The following is a 16951-nucleotide window of genomic DNA, read 5'->3' on the forward strand; positions in this document are numbered from 1 at the left end:
ACTCTCATCATGACAACAGTGAAGTACATCCTGGGTACTGTCGTCCTCTTCACACTGTCAGTGTGGACCGAGGCAGGGGTAAGTCACTGTAGTATCCTGTGGTTCTGGTGATGATCATCAGTCATTCATGACCCTTAACTGGAAACTATCATCACTATAACGACATTTTCTTTTCAGGTTGTGAGAAACTCCACAGATCCTCAGCATGAGATGACGGTGTCTGAGAGACTGGAGCTGGTCAACAAAGACCTTGGTGAGGACGCTTCTGAACACATTCAATATGAAAAGTTCTTAAATCACATTAGGTCACATCAAAACTTCTGTCAATGTGTTTGTTTAAGCTCTCAATCGTCCAGTAAAATGTTTGCAACAAGGTGTGAAAATTGTGTTTAAGTTTGTGTTACATTTGTCCAGGCGGAGACATCCTGACAGGACATGGAGACAGCGGTGCGTTTGGACGAGTTCGGAGAAACGCAGCTCCCTGTGTGAAAAAAACCTGCAAATGGCCTCGATCCCGTGATGGCGCGGTTTATGTACCTTATGTCATTGACAACAGATACTGTGAGTGAATCTCCTCTGAACCGAGATTCCAGCAAATTGAGAATAACAATTTTATAGTTTCAGTCATGAAAACGCTTTTCGTTTCTTTACAGCCGCTTCAGCCAAGTATGATATTGAATATGCCATGTGGACATTCTCACAATCGACCTGTATCCGTTTCACACCCAGAAATTACGAGATGGACTATCTGCACATTAAGTCTCTGCAAGGGTAATTAATCATATTTATCTGCATGATCTGGGTTTGAAAAACAAATTAAACGGTTGTCATTTTCAAATAACAAATGTAGCTATCATTTTGAAAGAACAAAATATCACCTCTTCACTTTTCATTCATGTTTCCTCTTGTTTCCTGGTGCAGGTGTAGGTCACATGTTGGGCGTACGGGCGGGGCGCAGGTGTTGGAGCTGCAAGAACCTGGCTGTATTAGCCGTGGTACAATTCAACACGAGCTGCTTCACGCTTTGGGCTTTCACCATGAGCAAAGCCGGTCGGACAGAGACAATCACATCCGAGTGCTCTGGGAAAATATCCCCATGGGTAAGTTTGAATGTTTCGCTGAAGCTGAGTGCCGCTGGTGCACAGCGGGGACAAAGACGAATACTGTCCCCCTGTATCAGCATAAAGACGGGGGGCACGTTGGTGCACCACACAGAAAATAGATGATGTACTATACACAGATAACAAAACAAAAACAAATAGAATACATTACATTATATTGCTATGGCTATAATAGTGATTTGTCAGCCTCTGCAGATACAGTAGGAATGAAAATGGCCTCTATGAGACCCGTAGACTAGACCCAAAATGTTTTTGGAAGATTTGGTGTCTTGGTGGTCAGCTGTAGCTCAAAAATAAAATCTTCTGCAAAAGACAAATTGCAACACATCATAGTCTGGTAAAACCTTGCCCAGTCATGGCTATGTAATTGGTTGCTATAGGAAGGGCAGCGGTGTAAAAATCCTCCACAGCAAACTAAACCACCTGTTTAGTTTGCTGTGGTGATCTGGTGGAATTGAATATACAGAATTAAATTTAGCTTAAAATGTTTTCTTAAGGAACTTTCAAACAATGTTAAGTATGTTTACTATTAACTTATGATCATTTCTAATGGCTTTTATAGATTGCAGCCATGTCATCTGAACCCTGTAACTTTTTTGCAGAACTCTGGTATAACTATAAGAAGTTGGACACGTTGAACCAGAGGACGGGGTACGACTACAACTCTGTCATGCACTACAGCAGGTCAGTCAACACAACCAGATCAACTTTGGCACTGTCTTAAAGACACAGAACAGTCACGCCCTTGAGACTGATGGGGCCTGGTGGTGGTGGTGAAGCAGAGGAGAAGGAGAGGTTGAGGAGGCTGTTGTTTCTGCTGCGGTGGAGACAGGGCGTGGAAATCGGATGTGATGCAAAGTTAGCAGGCTGTGGTTTATTTGTTTCATTTCAACAAAACAGAGAGACAAGAAAGTTTTGTGTAAAATGAACTATCAATAACCGTAGAATTCTGCAACTTAACAAAAACCTGTATGTGTGTGTCAGTCATGACTTAAATCTTCATTTTCAGGTATGTCAGAGGTCTGCGTTTGCCTACACTGGAAGCGGTGCCGTTCCCTGTGCCGTTTGGGGAAGCCAAGGAAATGAGCCAGACTGATATTTACCGGGTTAATTTTCTCTACTGCCGCCCTTAATCCAACATTTTCAGCAGCTTGTTACAGTATTGCTACCGGATTAATAATGTACATGTAATACAGTGCATATATGATTTAGCCTTACCTTGCATTCTATTTTTATTACACAGATGCATTTTGTATTTTTGGCTGATTTATTAACACAGTAATGAAATAAAGAAAAGTGAAATTGTCAACTCATCTGACTGTATTTGGTCTCTATGTGCAGCAGTTATTTCATATTTGAGTCTGATCTCCTCGAGTCAGTGAATTGCTCGTGTGTGCGATTGAGAAATCAGGGGCATTATGATTTATTGCATGGATCTGATCTGACACATTTTGTCTCTGTTACAAACAAAGACATATTAATCACCATAGATGCTATTCTTCACTCCTGAATATTTACAGTATTGATGAGAGAGTATCCATGATGCAGAACAGACTCAGAGCATTTCCAAAAAATGGCAGAGAGCGCTGGTGTGTTGAGCCCATTGTCATAAACCTGTGTTTTCAGGCGTACGAAGGTTTAACTACAAGATTAATTCGACATGTTTGTGGGCCCAATTTTCAACAAAACTAGAAAATGTTTTATGCAGATTTTTGGTTTGGTAGTTATTTTTTTCTTAATATTTCACAACATATTGTCCGCCATTGCTGCAGTACCTCAGTATGTGGGCAGCAAAACAAGCTAGTTTTCCATTAGTTAGCATTGAGCTTTCCACACGTTTTAAGCAACTGTAAAGCCTGGTTTGTATTTTTTTTTTACAGCTAGATATTGCTCCTGTGATAACACTGGGTTAGTTACAACTAAAGGGACCAGGCTGGTTTTCGTAAGAAACATTCTAGATATCTGGTATACTCATGAGGGCCGGACTTTGATTGACAGGCCGTTAGCATTAGAGCTAATGGCGCGGTTACGACCGAACTACAGTGAAGACCACGCCTTATGCCCTTTTTTAGGAATATGCTCCATCACAGCAGGGTAGGAGGAGTCTGTAAATCCGCCATGATTTCCCCCTTGAACGTAGTTATTATGGCAAACGGGGGGAGTGAGGAGATCGAGTCTATACTCTGTCTATGACGCGCACTGGCTCCTCTCTCTTTATGACAGACAGTAAAAGAAAAGCAACTCGATCAAAAAAAAAAAAGGTCCAGAAGAAGCTCATCCACATCTGATTTTGAGAAGGCCTGTATAAGTGCGTTTCCCGTGCGGTGGTTTTAATGGTTCAGTTTCTATCAGATTGTGTTTTTTCCTCCAAAATTTCTTTCCATACCACAGTTTCATGTTGCACGATTGAACCGAAAACAAAAATCCTTATCTGTGAACCTGAACAATGGCAATAAAAATGTTTCCTTCTGTAACGCCCCCTGTGGGTCGATCACCAGGGTACAAGGAGACCAAGACCAAGAGAAAGTTTAGGTTTGTTTATTTCATGAAAATCCCAACTATTAAAATTGAGGAGCAGGTTAGGCAGATGGGGTTCAGCTGGTGCCCTTGTTGAGTAGGAGGAGCTTGGTGGAATGAATGGCCAACTGCTGTTGAGGCTAGGAGGAGCTTAGAGGATGGCGGGCCAGTTGGTTTGGGGGTCCAGGCTTTGGTCGGCAATGTGGGGCTCTGCAGCGTAACGGCTGGCACAGCTGGTGTGGTGCTTGGTCCCCAGCGTGCCCCAGTTGGTCCTTGCAGAGGAGTCGACTCGTTTGCGGACAGCCTGGACGACCCTGAACACCAAGGGAGACAGAGTGTGAGAGCGCGCCAACAAATAGCATTTACTATTATTTGTGCCTTTAATGTGAATGTGAGTGCTGCTGCTGGAGGAGACTGACCTGAACACCAAGAGAGACAGAGGCTGTATCCGAATGTCCACACTATTCCCTATATAGTGCACTATATAGTGCTCACGCCATTTTGTAGGGGTCTCCGAATGTCCAGAGATAAAAAAGTAGTGCACTCGAAATTTCCCACAATGCATCTCGAAAAGTAGTGAGCATCGATGGTCACTAAACGGGTCAATATAGACCACAATGCATTGCGAGAGTCGGAGAAGAGCCTGACAGGGACAGGTGTTTGAACTAAGCAACACGACTGAAGTAAATCAGCTGTTTCAGTCGTGTGTTGCGTATTTGTCATGAATAAACGACCAAAATATAACCGGTTACGGTGAAAAGATGCTAACGTTAGCTGCTTACCTTTAGCTTGCGCTGTTAAATGACCGACAGCGTCCTCTCGAATAATCGCGTAAAATCCATGTGAAGTAAAAGCGTATCTGTCTCGTATTCATCCATAAATATTCCACTGTCTCATGAGTCTGGTTGGTCTTTATCGCAGAAATACTTTATTCCCAAGAGTTTCGCGAACTTTTAGCAGATGTAGTGCACTCAGTCTGCTGGCGCTTCGCACACCTGCCCGTGACCTACTTTCGGCGTCTCTGAGCTCACGCTGGGGTGACTTTTTTTTTTTTTTTTGCTTTTTTTGTGATGATAGTAACGCCTGTAAAAGTGCCAAAACAGTCGTTCTGTTTCATAAAATAAACGTTTGTAACAATAAATAAATTCAGATAAAAAAAACAAAAAAACAAATCTGCAGCCGCGGATAAAGTAGTGGCTTGCGTCCGAATCGCCAACAGAATCAGTGACTATATAGTCGACTATATAGTGCGGGCCTATGTAGTGAATGAGGGGTTAGGGGATAGTGTGGACATTCGGATACAGCCAGAGTGTGAGAGAGAGAGCAGAAGGTGCACAGGTGCTTTATAATTGGAGTCCCGCCCCTAATACTACCCACTTAACATAAAAAAGCATGGCCATTGGCCCACTGCAAAGCAAAACACACCCACAAGAAAACCCACACCCAACTTAAAGTGGTAGTAAGGACGATACAGCATGACCTGTTACACCTTCCTTAAACAATGCGCTCTAGAATGTTATGATATCATGTTTGTTTTCAGTCAACGGGTATATCTGGGTGTTTGGTGAAGAAATGAAGTGAAGTGAAGCAGAGTGAAGGCGTCATTTGGTCCCACACTCCTCCCTCTGTCACTGAGCTTCAATGTCCTTTCACTGTGCAACATTCAGGCATTTTCCTCCCCGTCTTTGGTTCATTTACCAGTTCGAGATTTGCCAGTATTCAAATGAGATGTCTCGACCCGGTTCAACCTTTGTTTCTCTCCTTCACTTGTGACTCGACAAGGTCCACACTCGGCTCCACTCTGAAGACAGTCCCTCTGGCGATGAGTAAATGAGCCTCTCTCACTCGCCATCGCCTGAGGTGCTGCAGCGGCTCTGACTGGACGGACAGGTTTCTGGGACAATTCCTGAGATATTATGACAGGGATGTGTCTCTCAGGCGGATCCTGTTGCTCTTGAGCTGGGCGGGTTAAGAGGACGTGACTGTTTCCCCTCTGAGCACAGACCTGCAGTGTGTCCCGCTCTGCTCTGATGGTAAACGGGGCACAGGAGGAGAGACCGGGCGCAGGCTGCTTCATTCGGGTGAGTCTAAACCAGGGGTGGGAGTTTGCTTGGTGGTGGGATGATTATTCTTTTTTATTTTTTATTTTTTTTCCCCAATTCATGAGATAGACCCATTTCAGTTTCATTCTTCTCTTCACAGAAACTCTTTCACACATGGATAAGGTTAAGGCGCCTTATTTGTTGCTGCACATTTATCGTTTCTATATTCAACGAGAAATCAGTGACGGAAAAAGGATTTATCTTTCAATATATATAAAAAAAAAAAATCTATGCGAAAGTATGAATAAACAATTACCACTTATATTGTGGCATAAAACATTTTTATTCATTAATTGTTCCTAAAGAGGCCGTAAAAACGCCTTGAAAACCATCCAAAAGCATCGAATTGGACTCCAAGTGGCAGTAAATCCACATTTCTTGGTAAACAGTGACATTGCTCATTACTACATAAGTTCCAGTGTTGTTCCTTTAAAAAGTAACTTGTTAAGTCAGCTCGTTTCCCCTCTGGATGAGTAGCTTGTTACATGACTGTGTTGCTTTATTATGAAGGTAATGTGTTACCAATAATAAATATCTATATATAGACTTGTAGAGCCGCATTATGTAATATCAGTTCAATTATATAATGCAATAACATTTGCGGTAACACAACTGCGACTATTAAAGCATTTGTAAACACTTATTTGTTTGTTTGTTTGTTTGTGTAGTTTTATTTGAGCAATTAACATTTTCTCTTTCTCCAGAGTTTCACAGTCATACAGTTAATGGAAGCTCAAAGGGAGTCGACTGAGGCAAAAGCTTATAAGTGCCGACCCCTTGTTCATGTACATTACATTTGCAATTCATGATGCTACACAGTTATACATTACTTTTACATTTACCTTAAATAAACAAAGTACAATCCTTTCTGAGTATTCTATATCAGTTTCAGAACACAATTATATACCTATATGTATTTGTGAGTTGTTTTATCCTACTGTTGTTACAATTGTCAACATAGGATCAACAGACTATTGCAGCACTGGCAAACAAGGAGGTTTTACCATTTCATATCATTAACACAGCATGCTAATAAATATTTAAAAAAAAGTAATAAATGTGATTGGTAGTTATTGTTATTTATCATAACAATTGTCATTCTTGTCATTATCAGTGAATGTCCGATTATATATTATAGTCATATTTGACTTTATAATCTGCCATCTTGCCACTTCCTTATTGTCATTACTATCCACTATTTGTTATCGATATTGGATAAATGACATGTCCAATTTGTATACCCTAGTGAGGTGGTGTTAAAAATGACATGTCCAATTTGTATACCCTAGTGAGGTGGTGTTAAAAAGCCAGAGTGTATAGTGGCCTGTTGAGAGTGGGTGTAAGCCCCCAATCAACAAGTCCCCACCCGGCTGCCCTGACTGGTTGCCTTGGTGGATGATGTTTACCTCCTATACTGTGTGATGTGTTAAAAGGACGAGGCTTTTTGTGCCTGTCGCGATCCACGTCTCGCCCCTAAGTTACTATTGTGCAGTTTGAGTAGTTATAGCAATGACAACGGAGCAACAGCAGCAGTTAAAGTGTTGCTTCTATAATTTGGATAACTTTATGGTGCCCAATTGAAATCTTTCAATTTGAACTTGAATTGACTTGCGATTAATTGGCAAAATTATATATACTGTATATAAAAATATGTACACACATATATACATACACACATGCACATATATATATACATATGCATACACACACATATACATACATGTACATTCATTGTAATGACTTTTAAGATTACATTTTGTCATACATTGCAAGAACCATTCCCGTGTATTTCCTTTTAAATTGTTTGATATTTTCACACTCCTTGATTTCCATTGGCAACTTATTCCATAATCTTATTCCAGATACCGAGACGGAAAAGCTTTTTCTTGTTGTCTGTATAAACATAGACTTGAGGCGCATTTGATTTCTTGGTTTATAAACACCTTCATTTTCAATAAAAAGCATTTGAATATTTCCTGGTAACAATTTGTTCTTGGCCTTAAATACCACCCGTAATGTTTGAGAGGAAACGAAATCTGAAAATTTTAGCAATCTTGACTTAAGGAACAAAGGGTTGGTATGATCTAAATATCTTGCTTTATGTACATGGCGTATTGCTCTCTTCTGAAGTATGACTAAAGACTGCAGGTTAGTTTTATAATTATTTCCCCATACTTCTGTGCAGTATGTGAGATATGGCAAAACCAGTGAACAGTAAAGAATATGTAGCGATCGCTGATCTAGAACCTGCTTTGCTCTACAAAGGACCGCAACACTTTTTGACACTTTTTTTTTGCACATACTTAATATGTGATTTCCAGTTAATTTTATTGTCCATAATGACCCCCAAAAATCTAATTTCATTCACTTGTGTTATATTTGATCATTTCTAAAACATCTACAAAGCTTTCCTCATCATTTGTGATTATAGTGATTACCTTTATTGTTCAGTCAATTTAGACTCAGTTAAACTACATGTCATAAATTATAACTTAACTTAATGCCAAAACCGTTTTTCCTTGTCCCTGACCTTATCCACACTCATGGATGGAGCACATTGTCTCTGTACTCTCTGATGAATGATATAACTATGTATTACTAACTGCGTGATGGCCACACCGCCTTTGCCCCATCCCGTCAGACCTCGGAAGCTAAGCAGGGTAGGGCCTGGTCAGTACTTGGATGGGAGACCGTTTGGCGAATGGAACGAATGAGTGATTGGTGGTGGTCAGAGGGGCCGATGGCGCAGACTGGTTGCCTCGCTTCCGTCAGTCTACCCCAGGGCAGATGGAGTGAATGAATAATACAATGTAAAGCGTCTTTGAGTATCCAGCAAAGCGCTACGTTAAAACTTTATGATGGCATAAAGTGATGCATTTTACTACAAAATGTGGTTTTACAACACAATTAATGTAAAATGTGATTATATTTTGAGCAGTTATCAGATAATGTGGTTCAACAGCCTTCATTTGTTAGTCGATTGCTCCATATCACAAACAGAGTCGCCGAAAAAGCTCTTCACGCAAACAGCCTGATACCAGTAAATGTGTTCAGTAATAGCACAATCACATACATTCACTTCACTGAGCTTTATTTTGTAAGTCGACAAATGACAGCAATAGGCAACAATAAGAAGCATGAACCACAGGCTTAGCTACATCGCTATACACTGTATAAACAGTTTGGCCCTGACAGAAACGGCTCCAGTTTTTCAACAAAAACAACGTCTGTAAAGGAGTTCTTGCACATTACAAAGTGCATTGAATTGGAAATAATAAACACACGACATACTCAACTTGACTTAGATTAACTGTACAGCTTTCCTCAACCACACAACCAGCTACAAGTGTGTAGTTTTTTTTTTAAATTTGATTTGATTTATTTGAGCAATTATTTACATTAATATATTTACATTCATGTCACATGAAGCCAAAGAAAAAAATAATAACTCAAAGGGAGTAGGCCGTAGCAAGAAAGCTTATATGTGCCTACCCCATATTCAAGATACTATTATGCGCTTCAGGATTATTTGTAAGAGAATACAAACAGTAGAAATATAAGATCAATATTTTTGAAGCGCATGAGTCCGGCAGCAGGCAAAATTTCACATTGCCTGCAAATAAGTTCATATGCATCATTTTCGTTTTTCTTCTTTTTTTCCCCCCCTCTCATATATGGGCATACTCACACTACTCTGTGAGTTTACCCATCAAGGATTTACAGATATGTTATTGCAGATTTCAATAGTACAATTGTTGATTAGCAGTACTGATAATTAGAAGCATTTAGATGTCACAGGTTGAAAATCTGATGGGACTTACAAGACCACTTACAAGTGTGGAAATTATTATTATTATTTTTTTTTATCATTACCTATATAAAAAAACAGTCACATTACATTACATTGGAAGGACCGATGCTGCCAAAAGCTAAGCGTGTTGTTGTTTGGGAGGCCAGGGCTTCATCGTGGTTTTCCTCTTTTGCTTTGCCTCCTGCGCTGTGTTGTCCTTTTCTCCAATAAGTTCAATAATAATGTGAGTATTTCCACGATGTGAATGCGCTCGCCCAAAACTCTGCCATGCTGCTGACTTGATATACAGTTTTGATAAATAAACTAGTACTCGATTACCTGCAAATGCAATGCGAACTTGTTACATTTACCCGTGACTTTAGGTCCATTTTTATCCTTTTTATCTTTGGCCAAACATTATTCAGAATCTCTCCAACTTTAGCAGCATTACTGTACTAGTGATGTCATAATGTTTCTTGACTGTCTTTCCGCAGTCGAATCCAGCGCTATGGTCAATGTGAAATGCATCCTGGGAACTGTAGTGCTGTCCGTTTTCTCAGTGTGGACAGAGGCAGCGGTAAGACCCACATAAATAACATGAAATCAGAGCATTATATGACATTAACTAGTGTTTTTTCTCACATGTAGGTGTTGAGAACGACGCCGCGGCTGCACGAATGGACTGAGACACTGGAGCTGAGCAATCTAGGTGCAGACTCTTCTGGATCCACTGAAGATAATGTTTGGAAATGAGCTGCATCTTTGTGTGTAAACCCACTGTGTGCTTTCACATAACGACACAGGGCGAGGGCACAGCGGAGCGTTCAGGAGGGCTCGGGGAAACGTGCGACGCTGTTCGAAAACAGGCTGCAAATGGCCCAGGTCCAAGGATGGGAATGTCTACGTTCCTTATTTCATTGATGAGAACTTCTGTGAGTAAATTCAAACTCTAACCTTTCCTTGTAATACTTTACTTTGTATATATATATAATTGCACTTCTGGGAGTGGCTATAAGAGAGTGCTTTTATTTGAGATATTTTGATGATTACTAGGGCTGAACGATATTGAAGTAACTTGCGATATGGCTGCAATATCGCGAGATGTTTGAGGTATTTGACTAAACCATTTCGACACGATATGTTCCATTGTATAATCAAGGCGCGAGAGCGTCTGATGGTAAATGTCACGGAGAAATCCTAGTGTCATTTGAATGAAACGCCCAAAAATATTCATGTATGAGCAGGCGTCACCCAAGGGTCTTACGGCACGCACGAAATAGAGATAAAAAAGAACATTTCTCTAACCAGGAAATTATAAATAGTTGTTTTTAACACAACAAATGTGATATATTGGCGCATGAGGAACATTCAAAAATCTCAGTAACCCACATTAACCTTATAACCAATCCAAGATCATATTTAAGAAATTAAAAAAGAGGGGAAAAAAGAAATAAAAACAAAAAGTGACCTTTATTAAATAAGCTAGGCCTAAATAGCCTATATAAAAAAGGTATAAAATTAGACCACATTAAAAAAAGTGTGGATATAACGCTGCAGTGCAGACTCTGGGCCATGATCTGAACCAACTAACAGCAGCTGTCTGCTCCGTGGACTCAGCGCTGGAGCCGGGCAGGACTACGAGTCTTTCAGCCTGAGCAGAGCTTTCCTCCAGGAGGAAACAGAGATGACAGCCGACTGGAACTGAACCAACCTGTCCGGACCGAGGACAGCCCTACGACGTCAGCCCTACGAGACGTCCTTCGATCACTCCCCTGACGACCTTCCCCCGGACCTTGCGAACCCATCCGGACCAATGAAAGCTGTCGAAGGATTTGTTTGACGCCCGGGCTTCTCGTGAGCACGGAATACGGTCCACAGACTCTGCGCTCAAACCAGCCAGAACACGGAGCATGGCCTTGCGCAGACCCAGGTGAGTCCCGGGACGCGGCCGCGGGTGTGAGGCGGGGAATCCACACAAAGTTTGCACATGCAACAGTATTTTGTTAAAAACATAAATACAAAAAACACCATCTCTGTGGCCTACAGTCCAGGTTCTAGTGTCTCTGGTCCACATGGCGTGGAGGAGCATGTCGATGCAGCACAACATTGGATCAAGCAGAGCCTCCTTATCCAATGCGGCTAGCAAAAAAAGGTGATTTGTTGATTTTCATGTCAATCACTTCACTTTGCGGCATGACTCACCATGTGCAATGACTGCACTGCACTCCTATGTGTGTACCTGGAGAAGGCCTGCCCAACCTGGCCCAGAGGGATACATGTAGGAGCAGCAGGGTTAGGTTTTTTGTGGGATTTAGGGTTAGGGTTATAGGTTAGAGTTAGGGTTAGGGTTATAGGTTAGAGTTAGGGTTAGGGTTATAGGTTAGAGTTAGGGTTATAGGTTAGAGTTAGGGTTAGGGTTATAGGCTAGGGTTCGGGTTAGAGTTATAGGTTAGAGTTAGGGTTTGCGCTACAGTTCTGTTTAAGCCCCGGGGCCTATTTGTACATTAAGGTGGGCATGGGATCCAGTCTTCCCATAAACATGAACACTGTAACATTAACACTGTAGGTGTATGAATTTTTTATTCCATACACCCTGATTTGATAAATAAGGACCACTGTGTCAAAACAAGGCTTAAAGAAACACTACATCAGGACCAAAACTAAATTTAATTAAGTTAGTTTAAATAAATAAAACTGAACTTTTACACATTTATAAGTTCCATTTTTGTTTTGTTTTTGGCTGAGTTTGGAAAAAAATGTGGCGATGAACACTTAAGTGATGTTGCGATATATTGTGGCTTCTTGTTCGGATATTGCATCACCTAATATCACGAAACGATAGACATTGTTTAACTTATGATTCACCAAACTGAATTCAAATTTCTCGTGACTGCATTAGTAACACAAGGTTGAGCAATATTTAGACTAGAGAGTTCGAGAACACTTTTCCCTCCGTACCTCAGCGTGGATGTGTTCCAGTGATTGGGAGGTTTAGTAGGAGAGCACTGTAGGCGCTCACTGGCTGCCACTACCAACAACCACCACAGAGTCTGACTAAGAAGTGAATGAATCATGTACTAAAATATAAAATGCCGATAAAGTGACTTCATTGAAAAACTTCAAGACAGAGCCACAGTTAAAGGGAATGTCAGCCTTACATAAAGGTGGCACATCATGTAAAAATCAACTTTTAGGTATGTCCTCAAAAACGTATAGTATTCGACTTCATTTAAGCAGCTTTTGGTAAATCCCAAATTTTTGTTGCATATGAAAGTGAAGCCATTTTTCGACGGCCATCATCCATTATTGAGCCTGTTCTGAGCAGTTAGTGTGTTCCTCACTGCGCCATGAATTTGCTATGACGCTGTAAGTGAAAGCTTGTATTTGCTATGTCCAGGCAAATTCAAGAGCCTGACCAGTCTTACACCCCTCACTTTCTTTCCCATACCCCAACGTTATTTCAAAGTTTAAATTGTTAATGTTGTTGCTGAGGTATAAGCCACAAACATGATACGTCCACTTTAGAAAGTAGAAAATACAACATTTTTTTGTGTTTTTTGCATGTCCTCTGTTTCAGCGAGCGTTGCAAAGGCCACATTTGCGTTGGGACTGGTTTCATTCCACTTGTCGACCTGCATCAGGTTTATCGTTAGGACCGATGAGCTGGACTACCTGCGCATACAGCCCTCCCGCAGGTACGAGCCTAAAAACTACGCACGAAGTCGCACTATTTCAGAACGGTCTTCATCTGTTCTTACTGTGCAGATGCAGATCCTTCGTCGGACATCAGGGAGGGGCTCAGACTGTGACTTTGAAGTTTCCCGACTGTTTCGAACTCGGTACGATTCAGCACGAGCTGCTTCACGCTTTGGGCTTCCACCACGAGCACAACCGGTGGGACAGAGACCGGCACATCCGAGTGCTCTGGATAAACATCAGGCGACGTGAGTTCTGAGATTTACAAACCGCCTTAATACACATAATGATACCAGTGGCCTACATTTGTGTTGCACTAGAAATATTGTTTTCTATTACATTTTTTTAAAAAGAAGTGCCAGGGAGTTGTCTCAGGGAATTCTTGAAAGGTTCAGTTTCAGTATTTTAAGTACTTTAATAAGAGTTATATCATTGGTTGGTGTGTTATTATATTCTTCAAAATCAATCTGACGGGACAGACGATGTTGGTGGTAAGCTACAATTGAACCGACTTCAATCAGTCACTCACACACAACAGATTTCCAAACTGCGCGCACTGACGATGGGGGGCAAGACGGAGTCACCTGACAACTCCCAGCATGCACTTCTTTGCAAACATTTGTCTAAAATGTATAAAAAAATAGAGGTCTATGGTTCTGTGGGTCCTGGAGGGAGTTACGATAAACTATTTCCTCTTATATTCGCAATGTGAGGGGCATGAGATGATGATACAAGATTATGTGGGAACCATAACTCAAGAAAACCCAGAAGGGTATAAAAGGCGTCACATCCCTCTTGTGGAGGAATTGTGTAATTGCATCTATAATGATAGAGATTCTAATGGCTTCCCCTGCTAATTGTGGGCCGGTGTCAGGTATTACGGGCCTTATCTCGATCTGGCTGGCCCAACCGGCCCAAAAGTACATGGGCCCACCGGGAAAATTCCTGATTCTCCCGATGGCCAGTCCAGCCCTGATGTGCTGTATAGGCCAGGTGGGTAGAGTATCGTAGTTGAATCAGTTTCACAAACGATTTTGACCCTATTCGTCATAATGTTGTAAACAGGGGACAAAGGTGAATTCAAGAAGCGCCTGACTCTGAACCAGGTGACTCCGTACGACTACGACTCAGTCATGCACTACAGCAGGTCAGTCTTTGTCTGTATTTGTTTCTTGTTTCTCGATGTGGGAAATAAAGTAAACGGCGTAGATTCACAAGCCGTAACTTACTGCTTTAGTTTAGTAGCTGAAATGTGTTCTTTCTGTGCAGATTACTGGGCTCTAAGAACGGCTTGCCCACGATGGAAGCGGTGGAGGGCGAGGCGGAGTTTGGGACGGCCACCGGGATGAGCCAGTCTGATATAGAACGAGTCAACAGTGTTTACTGCAGCAGTGCACCCCCTGAAAGACTTTGAAACACTTTCCATGAAGGAACAGGAATTAGGAGAAAGTAGTTAATTCTCTGAAAACTGTACATTAATTTTGTGAAATGAAACACTCGGGGGCAGGTCTTGTGCCTGGCGTAAGGACAGCCCTGCTCCATCGTTACACAGGCGTCATCTTGGTGTGGCGAGAGGGCGTCGCTTAGGCTATACTGTATGTATATATATTAAAAAGAAGAGGTTGACTGACGTGTGGTTTACTTATGACAAGCACAGTGTTGCTCAATATCCTTTTCATTGTTTACATCGTGCTGCCTCATGTTCTTCCTTTAGCATTACGGGCTTTTATAAGCTCTTATCGGTATCAGTGAGTTAAAAACCGTCTGTGTCCAATGTACAGCAGGTCCTGCTGTAGCACGGGTTGGCGCTCGCTCAGCCGTTATAGCCTCCCTAAAACCCTCCCTTCCCCTCACAGAGTCTGGTTGGAGGAAAAAGTTTGTTCCACATAACAACGCCATTGGCCACAGGAGTCTGTCCTTCCCACTTATTGCACCACGTCTGGCTTTGCAAGATCTTCATACATTGAGTGCCTAAAACGGAAAAACTTGTTTTTATGTTTTATTTTAAATTATGAAACTAGACACTCTAATACACCTCATGTGTGATTTTGGTAGCTCTGTGATGAACACAAGAGAAATAAATGACGATCAAAAACTTGTGAAGAGTCATGATCTGGACATTTTATATATATTATTGCATTTCTTTTGTCTTTTTTTGTCCTGAGGGGGTGCGGTGTTGCGTAGCAAACTGCTGTAAACCCAACACTTCTCTCTGTTTGACAAAGACGAGATTTTAACATTTCTCTGAGTTTTTAAATGGTCAAAATCAGTCCAAGTCTTCAATCCGAGAACCAGGCTGCTTAAATGCACACGCCATAAAAAACTCTGCGGCAACACGCGGTGTTTCAAAACGTGTCAACAATGTTTTTTTGATGAAAATTGACTTGAAACGTATATATTTAGGCATTTGCCTCTTCCCATAACATTAGTGCCTGAGAGGAGAGAGGAGTTAATCAGAAAGGACAGTGTTGCATAAAACATGCAATAACTCAGTTTCCAGGAAAAATGTGTGATTTTGATCAAAACTACCTTATGTTTAGCTAGGATTTCTCAGGAACCGAGTCACGTAGAATAATGAAACTATCTCGCCTTTCAAGCGAGACATAGCCTGTGTCTATAGCTATAACATAGAATACGCTGTAGTGCTACAAATATCATGAAAAATGGTCTGGATTTTTTGGCACTCAACAGCTAAATCCTCAAAACAGTGCAGCACTCAATGTGTTAAAGTCGGCTCCTATACTAAGCGCAAAAGGTTACGCTAGCCTAAGATCGGGCCCTATGTATTTGTACATTCAAGCACATTTAAAATTCATGCTCATCACAACAGAGGTTCAACAAGCAGAGGCGAGCCCCGGGGCTGAAATACTCATGGTGATAAAGCTGATGCTCTTGGTTTTCCATCGTAGACAAATCCATCTCGCAGCAGCAGGTAAATATAGTGGGTTATTATACATTCGGCCTGCTGCCACATAAAGATCCATAGTGGCTTTGGTAACTATGGTGGTAAACTCTAGTTTGTCAGTGCTGAAATGCTGACAGCTGCTTTTCAGCAAGTTTGGGTCATCTATAATTCATGACATCAACACCAACAGTTGCGCCGCAGGGATTCACGCCGACTTTTCTTCACGTCGCACTATTGTGGAGTATAAACAGATACAGGTAAACCTCTGTCTAAACCAAGCAGAGTAGGATGCATACATATGGAGGCGTGAGAATTTGATTTCCTGAAGGTTAATGCTGAATCTGGTGCCGTACTCAAAACAGGAAATAGAACAGAATTTGAGAAAGATCTGTCCCAATTCGTCATGTTGTTCCATTTTGATTTGAAATGAAGTGGGACATTAGAATACACTTACATAGTGTTTATCATTTCTGATCTGTGTTGAGCACCTGTGATTTGCTTCTGAATCGATTTTTATCTTAAGTGTCTTCATAGTTGTAGCAGCACTGGCCACAGCAACATGAGGACGAGCAGTGATTTGGACGGTGCATTGAGGAAGACAGCAGGGGGCGCTGGTCCGTATTCAGTCTCTGCAGGAGCTCTGGATCAGGGGAAAGGCCAGTGAGGATCAGTGGAGCCTGCAGACCATCCCTCCATCTGCTGCACTCAGTACAACCGGAGCAAAATGAAGCCGATCTCCTCGTGCTTTAGACCTGCACTATACACTCAAGTCTTTAACTGTTAGACGATCATTTGAGCTATTATTTGATAGGAGCTTCAA

General features: G+C 41.6%; 1 protein-coding gene across 1 annotated transcript; it reads left to right on the plus strand.

Moving 5' to 3' along the window:
• Nucleotides 1-739: 739 nt before the first annotated feature.
• Nucleotides 740-14640, plus strand: LOC306962343 (low choriolytic enzyme-like; the record flags this gene model as incomplete). The annotated part of the gene is made up of 11 exons (XM_079555462.1): nt 740-771; nt 922-1100; nt 1724-1805; nt 2131-2141; nt 10025-10107; nt 10179-10239; nt 10334-10462; nt 13108-13225; nt 13296-13474; nt 14292-14373; nt 14496-14640. 11 exons carry the CDS (start codon nt 740-742, stop codon nt 14638-14640), a joined length of 1101 nt encoding a protein of 366 aa, XP_079411588.1.
• Nucleotides 14641-16951: the final 2311 nt, after the last annotated feature.

The sequence above is a fragment of the Gobius niger genome (genome assembly GCF_951799975.1).
Source record: "Gobius niger genome assembly, chromosome: 4".
Lineage (NCBI taxonomy): Eukaryota > Metazoa > Chordata > Actinopteri > Gobiiformes > Gobiidae > Gobius > Gobius niger.